The sequence below is a fragment of the Penaeus japonicus genome, unplaced genomic scaffold (assembly GCF_977035675.1).
Source record: "Penaeus japonicus unplaced genomic scaffold, GWHDUDI00000001_assembly GWHDUDI00000004, whole genome shotgun sequence".
Lineage (NCBI taxonomy): Eukaryota > Metazoa > Arthropoda > Malacostraca > Decapoda > Penaeidae > Penaeus > Penaeus japonicus.
The window spans coordinates 43,600,553-43,611,360 of NW_028234406.1; the positions used below are offsets into that span (position 1 = coordinate 43,600,553).

At 43.5% G+C, this 10,808-nt stretch overlaps 1 protein-coding gene across 1 annotated transcript in view; it reads left to right on the top strand.

Annotated features, from left to right (window-relative positions):
• LOC122268011 (uncharacterized) overlaps positions 1-10,808 on the top strand; it is a gene marked incomplete in the record, with an annotated part of 149,704 nt that overhangs the window by 101,404 nt on the left and 37,492 nt on the right. Inside the window, 1 exon segment of the mRNA XM_086536570.1 lies at positions 5,500-6,304. Within this exon segment, the coding sequence (XP_086392696.1) occupies positions 6,204-6,304 (101 nt within the window).

The window sequence follows — 10,808 nt, forward strand, 5'->3', positions numbered from 1 at the left end:
AGAAGAAAAAGAAGAAGAAGAAGAAGAAGAATGAGAAGAAAAAGAAGAAGAAGAAGAAGAAGGAGGAGGAGAAGGAGAAGGAGACGGAGAAGAAAAAAGAATAAGAATAAAAAGCAGAATAAAAAAAAGTAGAAGGAGAATCAAAAGAAGAAGGAAAATGAGAAAAAAGAAGAAGAAAAAGAAAAATAAGAAGGAGAAGAAACTAGGAAACTGGTACCCACACTTCGAGCCAAGCATGTGCGTTTTGCATGTCCCTGTACCAGCATGTACATACAATTACACACATACGTATATGCATAAGTGCTTGCAACAGACCACCAAGTTCGGCAACAGGGAGACTGCAGGCACCTTTGCGTTGTATTTTCTGCTGCACATTAGGTCTAATTTAGCTTGTCTCCTTCCTTTTTAAAAGACTGCTTGGTTGCTACGCTTCGGTCTCTCTCTCGAATGTAATTAAGGTCGTCATGCAATGCACACACACAAGCACGCAAGCACATCAGATGGTTGGATTGTTTGTTTAGATGGATAGATAGATAGATAGATAGATGGAGAAGGATGGGTAGATGAGTGGATCGTAGGATATTCTGTGAGGGAAGGAGAGAGGAGAGAGAGAGAGAGAGAAAGAGAGAGAGAGAGAGAGAGATAGCGAGGGAAAGAGAGAGAGATAGAGTGAGAGAGAGAGAGACAGAGACAGAGAAATAAAGACACACACGGAGTGATAAAAAGGGGGAGAAAGAGAGAAAAAAAGAGACAGATAGCGAGGGAAAGAGAGAGAGAGAGAAAAAAAAAAGATAGAGAGACAAACAGACAGACAGACAGAGAGAGACAGATAGCGAGGGAAAGAGAGAGAGAGAGAGACAGATAGCGAGGGAAAGAGAGAGAGAGAGAGAGAGAGAGAGATAGCGAGGGAAAGAGAGAGAGAGAGAGACAGATAGCGAGGGAAAGAGAGAGAGAGAGAGACAGATAGCGAGGGAAAGAGAGAGAGAGAGAGAGAGACCAACATCCATCCAGCAACAGCACACGACAGAATACGAAACAAGGCAAAGTGCAAAAAAGGTCATTGTATCGGGGTTTCGCCACATCTCAATAGAAACAGGTTTTTGCTCGCATTATTTTTCTGTCTTTTTTTTTCCTTTTTTTAATGCAAATATCGTCCTGCGCTGCACTATTGCAAGCAGGGTTGTGGTTGTGCTTGGCTGAGTGTCTATGAGTGCGTTATGTTGGGGTTGTGATTGATGTTTTGGGTTGTATGTGTTGGTAGGTTGGTTGTATGTTGTGTGTGTGTTTGTGTTTGTGTGTGTGGTTGTGTGTGCATGTTTGTGTGTGTTTTTGTGTTTGTGTTTGTGTGTGTGTGTGTGTTTGTATGTGTGTGTTTGTGCTTGTGTGTGTGTGCGTGTTTGTGTGTGTGTTTGTTTGTGATTGTGTGTTTGTGTTTGTGTTTGTGTGTGTGCGTGTTTGTGTGTGTTGTATGTCTGTATGTACGTTTCTGCATGTGTTTGTATGTGTTTGTGTTTGTGATTGTGTGTTTGTGTGTGTGTTTATGTGTGTGTGTTGTATGTCTGTATGTACGTTTCTGCATGTGTTTGTGTGTGTGTGTGTGTGCGCGAGTGTGTGATCCTCAGATGACTGTACACATGTCCTTCATAACTTTCCCATGCAGTCAAAAAAAGTAAAGAAGGTATGATATATAAAGATAAAAAAAAAAACTCACATTACTATTAATACCATCATCATCATCATCATCATTATCATTAATATCACCACCACCATCATTATCATCATTATCGCCTCCTCCTCCTCATCATCATCATCATCATCATCATTATCATCACCATCATCATCATCATGAATATCACCATCATCATTATGCGCCTACCCCTCCTCCTCCTCCTCATCATCATCATCATCATCATCATCGTCATCATCATCATCATCATCACCACACCATCATCATCATCATCATTAATATCACCATCACCATCATTATTATCCGCCTACCCTCCTCCTCCTCCTCTTCCCCATCATCATCATCATAATCATCATCATCATCATTATCATCTTCTACTTCCTTTTAATTCTCCTCCTTATCCCCATTCTCATCCTCATTATCATCATTCCTATCATAACCATCATTTACATCATTTACATCATCCTTATCCTTATCATCATCATCATAACACTCATCACAATAATTTCGGTGAAGAAAGAGCAAAAATACCTCAGAATTATCCATCAATTTCATTTCTTTTCGTCGTTTTAAAAGTTCTTCGACCTCAACTGAAAACAAAACCCCGAATTGATAATAAAATGAAATTGATTTTTTTTTAAAAGGAGAAAAAGGGAATAAACAACAGAAATGAAAATAGGAAACAGTGGGAAATCGAGATAAGAAAAGAAATAAAGAAAATAAAGAGAGGCGAGAATGATGATAAAAAAAAAGAGATGGAAAATAAAATAAAATAGGAAACAGTGGGAAGTCGAGATAAAAAAAGAAAAGAAACGAAAGATAAAAAAAGGCGAGAATAAGATCATAAAAAGAGATAAACAAAAATAAAATAAAGAAGGAAACAGTGGGAAATAATAATAAAAAAAACACAATAAAGAAAAGAAAAAAAAAATCATCCGAGACTAAAATAATAAAAAGAAGATGGAAAAAATAGAAAAAAAGGGGGAATCAGTGGGAAATCGAGATAAAGAGGAAAGAAAAGAAGAGAAAAAGATGAGAATAATTCACCGGAAGAAGCGATGAAACGCCATAAAGATGATATTTTGAAGGAATCAAGAGCTATTTTGAAGGAAAATGACCATCGGGTGATTTTTTTTTTTTTTTTTTTATCTTCCTTTGATTTTTTTATCTTTGTCTTCTTTGTCTTCTTATTTCTTTTTTGTTTTTCATTTCTTTATTGTTATTCTTTTTTTTTCTTTGTTTTCTTTCTCATTTTTTCTTTCTTTCTTTTTCTTGTATGTTCATTTTTTCTCTCTCTCTTCCGTCTTCTCTTTCTCTCCTCTATGTTTTTTCTTCTCTTCTCTCTTCCACCTTCTTCTCTTTCCCTCTCATCTACGCTATCTTTCCTTCCCTCTTTCTTTATATTTTCTTCTTTATGACTCCTCTTCGTTCTCTCCCTTTTATTCCTTATTCTCCTTCTTCTCCTTTCCAATTCATCTGCTCATCCCTCCTCCTTCTTTTTTCATTTTCCTCCCTCTCTCTCTTCTCCATTTTCTTCTCTTTTTTTCTTAGCAAACAATAGGTTTCCTAGAATTTCATGAGCGGACTTCAACGCCCAAAATATGTCCCTGGATTAATTTAACCCAAATAAGGGTACTTATTTTCTTTAACTCTCTCTGTCCTTCTCTCTCTCTCTCTCTCTCTCTCTGTCCTTCTCTCTCTCTCTCTCTCTCTCTCTCTCTCTATGTCTCTCTCTCTCTGTCTCTCTCTCTCTCCATCTATTCTCTCTTCCCTTCTCACTCACTCCACACACACACACACCACACACACACACACATCATATATCTATCTATATATATATATATAAATATATCTATATATATTATATATATATTTATCTATTTATATTCATATAAATATGTATATATATATATATGTATATATAAATAAATATATACATATATATATATATATATATATATATATATATATATATACATATATATACATATATATATACATATATATATATATATATACATATATATACATATATATACATATATACACACATATATACATATACATATTCTCTCCCGTGTTGGTTTTATGCTCCGTGGACCATCCCGGCCTGTATGCACCACAAGTTCGGCTGTTGCCAAAAATTTCCCTCGCATGACGAAATTGCAACGTGTGTACCAGCAAGGTGTGACTTGGCTGATTTGTCTGTCTGTCCGTGTGTCTGGTTCTGGTGTCTGGTTGTTTGTCTGTTCTTCTGCTTTGGATGATGTCATTTCTTTGTTTTCTGTTTCTAGTTCTTGCTGGATTTTTATCTATCTCTCTTTTTTTCTCTTTTTCTATGTCTCTGTCTCTGTCTCTGTCTCTGTCTCTACCTCTCTCTATCTCTCATCTTCTTTCTCTCATTCTCTCTCTTTCTTTCTTTCTCTCTCTCTATCTCTCTCTCTCTCTCTCTCTCTCTCTCTATCTATCTATCTATCTATCTATCTATCTATCTCACCTTCTTTCTCTCTTTCTCACTCTTTCTCTCTCTCTCGCTCTCTTTCTCTCTCTCTTTCTCTCTTTTCCTTCGTCACGCCCATCCGTCGCCTAATAAACAGGAAACGCTACGATTCCTTGCACGCATCACGTTGTATTGTGTTGCATGACGAGAGAGAGAGAGAGAGAGAGAGAGAGAGAGAGAGAGAGAGAGAGAGAGAGAGAGAGAGAGAGAGAGAGAGAGAGAGAGAGAGAGAGAGAGAGACATATAGAGAGAGAAGAGAGACAGAGAGAGAGAATAGAGCCATAGATAGAGAGAGAGAGACAGAGAGAGAGAAAGAGAGACAGAGATACAGAGAGAGAGAAAGAGAGAGAGTGAGAGAGAGAGAGAGAATGAGTGACAGAAAAGAGAGAGAGACAGAAAGAGAAAGAGAGAGAAAGAGAAAGAGAGAGAGTGAGTGACAGAGAGCGAGAGACAGGTAAACAGACTGATAGACACTAAGATAGACACATAGACAAACAGACAGAAAGAGGAAGACAGACAGGCAGGCAGAGTTATTCAACAAAGTTTACAAATTGATAACAGAAAAAATAAAAGAAACAAAATAATATATTCTACATTGCAGATGTTGCAGCCTTTTAAAACGAGTACGCGTAAAAGGCTTCTCTAACCCTCCCTCCCTCCCCCCGTACTTGTTCCCTTACACCCCCTCCCCTTACCCCCTACTCTGCTTGTTCCCTCCACCACCCTCCCCCTACTTGTTTCCCCTCCCCCACCCTCCCCCTACTTATTTCTCACCCCCCCCCTACTTATTTCTCACCCACCCTCCCCCCTACTTGTTCCCTCCCCCACCTACCCCTTTCTTGTTTCCCCTCCCCCCACCCTCCCCCTACTTGTCCCCCCTCCCCCCCTCCTCTCCACCATCTTCCTTATCCTCGAATCGGAGAGATTTCAACGGCGTGAATGACAGGAACTAAAATACATAGCCTCTGTAGTTTTTTACTTTTCTTTTTTTTCTTTTTGGTGTGTATCAAAAGAAGGTATGATTTTGTTTTATTGATTATTTTATTTGTTTATTTTATTTTTTTCTTTATCTCGCTGTTTTTTTTTTTTTTTGGGGGGGGAGGGGGGTGGAAGGTGGAGGTAGAGGGGGGATGGGGGGAGATATAGTATTTATATTCTTTCGTTTCGTAAGATTTCATCTCTCTTTTCATTATTCTCTCTCTCGCTGCATTTCTGTTTGTTTGTTTTCTTCTCTCCCTGTCTTCCTTTTTTCCTTTAGGTTATTGTGTCGTTTATCAAATATTTACCCCCTGTCTCTTTCGTCTCCTTTCAGGTGCTGTGTACAAACAAACGATTGAATGAAGCCCCCAAAGAGAGGAAGACACGAAGCTCTCAAGCACAGAATATCTTGTACCCAACCATCCCCATCCTTAACCTCATCCTATCCGACCCTCCTATCCTATCCAACCTCCCTATCCTATACCCCCAACCTCGCCCCCGTCCCCGCCCACACTCCCTGAGGAATCCCTGAGGAGACGGGCGTTTCGGCGAAGGCGGAGACGGAAGGCGAAGGGAGAGTCGAGACGGAGACTCCTCGTAGCTAACATCCCGACGTCGGCGAGCGAAGGCGAGTCAGTTTGAGCGAAGTCGCTGCCACGAACGGACGTGTAGCGCTGGTGCTCTCAAGAGGAGAAAAAAAAAAAATATTATCCCCCCCTTTCCCTCCCCACCCCTCTCTCTCGTCCTCTTCGAACGCCACGATCTTAATTTTTTTATATATATATTTAAAACGAGACCCCCCCCTTTTTTTAATATTTTATAGAAGTCCCCCCTACATCCCTCCCTCCGTTGTGTGTCGTGATACCTGTTGTTGACTTGAAGCCAACTACCTGTGCTGTGTCGAACTCTAGGAGCGTGATTTTCACTAAAAAAAAAAATAATCCCGAAAGAGCTCTGATCCTCGATTATAGAATCCATAAAAGACTTGACAACTAATCGAGTAATTAAAGAGAGAGCGAGCGAAGAAAGACCACGAAGATGGTGGTCGAAGACAAGAAGAAGACAAGCAAGGCCGGAGCGAAGGAGAAGCGGCCAGTTACGCCGTCAGAGAAATGCATCTGCCAGATCTGCACGTGTGGGTAAGTTGTCCTAATTGTGTCCTCGTTAATCGCAGGTGTTTTTTCTTCTTCTTTTTTTGGGCGGGGAGGGACGGGGTACGGGTGGCGGGGTGTGGGGCTTCCTCTTTCTATACTGCTCTTTCTCGCTTTCTTTCTCTCTCTTTCTCCTTCTCTTTCTCTTTCTCTCTCTCTCTCTCTCTTCCTCTCTCTCTCTCTCTCTCTCTCTCTCTCTCTCTCTCTCTCTCTCTCTCTCTCTCTCTCTCTCTCTCTCTCTCTCTCTCTTCTTTCTTCTCTCTTTCGCAATCTCTTCCTTTCGGAGCGTTCTTTTTCACTCATTCGTTTTTTTTTTTCTCCTCTCTGTCTCTCTCCTTTTTCGGGGGTTTATTTCCTTCTCCTTCTCTCTCTCTCTCCATTTTTCTTCTGCTTTCCGTTCATTCTCCCTTCTTCCTTCTTCCACTTCATGCCCTGAAATATATGTTAGGGAGGAAGGGAGAAAGAGGAAAACCTTGACACGTTTTTCAATTCTTCATTTATTTCTTGTTCTCATTCTTAGAAATGTATAAACTTGTATTCATTTTCCTCCAAAGGATCTTGTTCCCTCTTCATATTTTCTTCTCTATCCACCTGGCATCTTCACGCCGACTGGTCGCCCCACCAGTATAGACTTGTTGAGAACGAGTGACTAATGGCGAAGAGGAAGCGAAAGAGAGAGAGAAAGAGAGAGAGGAGAAGGAGAAATAGAGTGAAATAGATAAAAGAGGAAGGGATATAATGAGGAAAGATTGAGAGAGAGAGAGAGAGAGTGGGAGGGAGATAGAGAGAGAGAGTGGGAGGGAGACAGATTGAGAGAGACAGATTGAGAGAGAGAGAAAGAGGGAGGGAGGGAGGCGTGGCCATATTTGGTAGCTTGCCCACCTCCGCTCGCTCACTCGCCTCACATACTCGCACGCAGATGGCCCATCGTTCTCGCAATTGCTCCTTAACTCGTAATGTTTGGCTTCCTTCCACTCGCCGACTGTTTAGGGCGTTCGTGTAACTCCCTAGTACGCCCATGCCCCGTTCGCGTAGGCTCTTGTGCCGTCTCGAAACCAGCCGGCAGATGGGTGTTCTTGAAGCCGGGCACACTCGGCATCCCACAGGACCAAGGGGGGCCGTTAGGGTAGGGTCAGGGGGGTTGTAGGAGGGGGAGGGGAAGGGGATGAGGGAGGGGGAAGGGAAGGGATGAGGGAGGTGGAGGGGATGAGGGAGGGGAGGGGTTGTAGGAGGGGGAGGGGATGAGGGAGGGGATGAGGGAGGGGGAAGGGGATGAGGGAGGGGATGAAGGAGGAGGAGGGGGAGGGGATGAAGGAGGAGGAGGGGGTGAGTCGAGGGATAGGGGATGGGGTCAGGGGAGAAGGAAAGGGGGAGGGGAAAGGGTCAGTGTAAGAGGGTGTGTGTGGGGGGGTCAATAGGAGAAGGGAAGGGGGTGGGGGGGGGAGAGTGTCAGGGGGAGAATCAACGAGAGTAGGGAATAGTGAGGGGAGGGGAGGGGAAGGGGAGGGAGGGGAGGTGAAGGGGGAGAGTGAGTAAGATGTTATGACTTATATACGATCGACGGCGGAAAACAGAGGTTGTAGTGTGCAACGGGAGATGATTGCAAGGAGTTGCAATGTCGGCTGGATTATTAGGGTTTATATGAATAGTCGGGATAAATAAACGTTTGGAAAATGGATGTATGCAAAGAGGGGGAAAAGGAGAGAAAGGCAGATAGAAAAAAAGGAAAGGGTGACAGGTTGAAAAATAAATAGATAGATACATAGAAAGAGAGAGAGAGAGTGTGAGAGTGAGAGCGAGAGTGAGAGTGAGAGTGAGAGAGAGAGAGAGAGAGAGAGAGAGAGAGAGAGAGAGAGAGAGAGAGAGAGAGAGAGAGAGAGAGAGAGAGAGTGAGAGTGAGAGAGAGAGTGAGAGTAAAAGAAAAAGAGAGAAATGGAGAGAAAGAGAGAGACAGAGATAAGGACAAATCAATAATAAAAATAAAAACAAAAACAAAAAGAGAAAAAGAGAGAGACAGAGAGAGACAAGAGAGCGAGGGCATGCGAGGGTTAGCCAGGCAGTGTGTGTGTGGAGAGGGAGGGAGGGAGGGAGGGGGGAGGGCATGGGGCATTAGAGACAGCAGCGGCGGCATCACCTAGCCCGACTTGCACCGGCCAACCAAGGGCGCCACAAGGTGAAAGTTACCACAGTCTCCCCTGCCACCGCCTCCTCTTGCACTCTCTCTCTCTCTCTCTCTCTTTCTCTTTCTCTCTCTCTCTCTCTCTCTCTCTCTCTCTCTCTCTCTCTCTCTCTCTCTCTCTCTCTCTCTGCCTTCCTCCTTTCACTTCTCTCACTTCTTTCACTTCTCTTTCATTTTCTCTCTCTCTCTCTCTCTCTCTCTCTCTCTCTCTCTCTCTCTCTCTCTCTCTCTCTCTCTCTCTCTCTCTCTCTCTCTCTCTCTCTCGTCTGGTTCCCTTTTTCATTCTTGTTTCGTTCTTTGAGATTCCCTTTTTTCATGTCGGTCTGTCTGTGTTGTTGTCTGTCTTTTTTTCTCTCTTTTCTGATTAGCTTTCTTGTCTCCCTTTCTCTCTCTTTACTCTTTCTCTATTTCTCTCTTTCTCTGTCCCCCCAATCCTTCCCTCCACCTCCTTCCCTCTTCCCTTATACCTCCTATCTCTCTCACTCTATCTCTCTTACTCTTTCATTCTTCCTTTTTTTTAATGACTTTTCCTTCCATATTTCACCCTTCTCGAATACCTAAATTAGGTATTCAACCTTTAACACGAACTGGCAACCCTTTATCTGATGCCCATAAAAGCGGACGTCACCTCGACCTCCCGCCCATACACGATCATGGAAGAGGTGGAGGAGGAGGTGGAGGCAGGGGAAGGGGGAGAGAAGGAGGAGGGAGGAGGAAGGAGGAGGAGGAGCTAAGCTAGATGGAGGAGGTGGAGTAAGTGGATGAGGAACTAGGGCAGGTGGAGGAAGTGGAGGAGGAGCTAGGATAGGTGAATGAGGTGGATGAGAAGGAGATCGGATAGGACAGGTGGTGGAAGAGGAAATGGTGGTGGTAGAAGAGGAGAGCTGGGGCAGGTGGAGAAGGTGAAATATGAGGACAAAAGAGAAGAAGAGGGAGAACCGATGGTGGTAGAGGAGGAGGAGGAGTAGGAGGAGGAGGAGGAGGAGGAGGAGGTGAAATATGAGAGAATAAAGCAAAGGAGGATGAGGGGGATGACGACGAGGAGGTGAAGGTGAAATATGAGGAGAAGAAGGTAGAGGAGGAGGGAGAGGGAGAGATTGAGATGATGAAATGCAATGTCTGAAAAACTCGAATAATGTGAGGGAGGAAATGACTAGACAACGCCCGTTACACAGACACAGACACACACACACACACAACACACACACAAACACAAACACAAGCACAAGCACAAACACACACACACGGGGGGGAGGGGGGGGGGTGGGGGTACAGAAGGGGGGCGAGGGCGACGGGGCTGGAAGGGGCGTCGTAAGGGACACAAGAGTGGGTTGGGGGGGTGGAATGGTACGGAGAAAACGGGAGAGGGTAGGTTGTGTGTCTGGGGTGAAGGAGGGGGGGTGGGGGGGCGGGGGGGGGGAGGGGGGGGGGGGGGTTATGACAAAACTATACACACCACAACACACAAACACACACAGACACGCAAACAAAAGCAAAACACACACACACACACACACACACATACACACACACACACACAAACACACACACACACACACACACACACACACACACACACACAAACAGACACACAAGCACACACACAAACACACACGCGGTGCATTTCCTTCCGCCTAAGGGGTATACACACAGCATACCTCCAACCAAACGCATACCTCAGGCCACCACATTCATTAAACTTTGCATATTAATGAATACCTTTGCTTAAATGGTATAAACGTATGACTATATTAAACACGGGACTATATAGATCATATGAGAGTATAATGATATCTCGAGTATACTTTTATTGGATATATTTACACTAAATTATATGCGTTCACTCTACACAGTGGTTGTCACGGAGCACATATGTAAAAAAAGCGACATATATGCTTCATCCAAGAGGGAGCGTGTGCACATATGGTGTACACAAGAGTTCGCAAAATTCTGCACGCATTTCGCACGCACGTGTTCGGGTGAAACCCGGTATTTCTATTTTTCATGTACAGATCGCTTTGTGTATACAAAACAACCACATATGTTTCGCAATTTAGGAAGGACTGAGGTTATGAAGAGGCATGAACACAAACACATAGATACACTTAGACACATACTTGCATAGATGCAACGACGACAGAGGGACAACATTCTTCATACATGGCAAACACAACACACAAAACAAACACAAACACACACACCACACGCACATCACAAGACAAGACAACAAACACAAACTCCAAACACACACACACACACACACGCGAGACACACCACCACACACACACACACACACACACACACACACACACA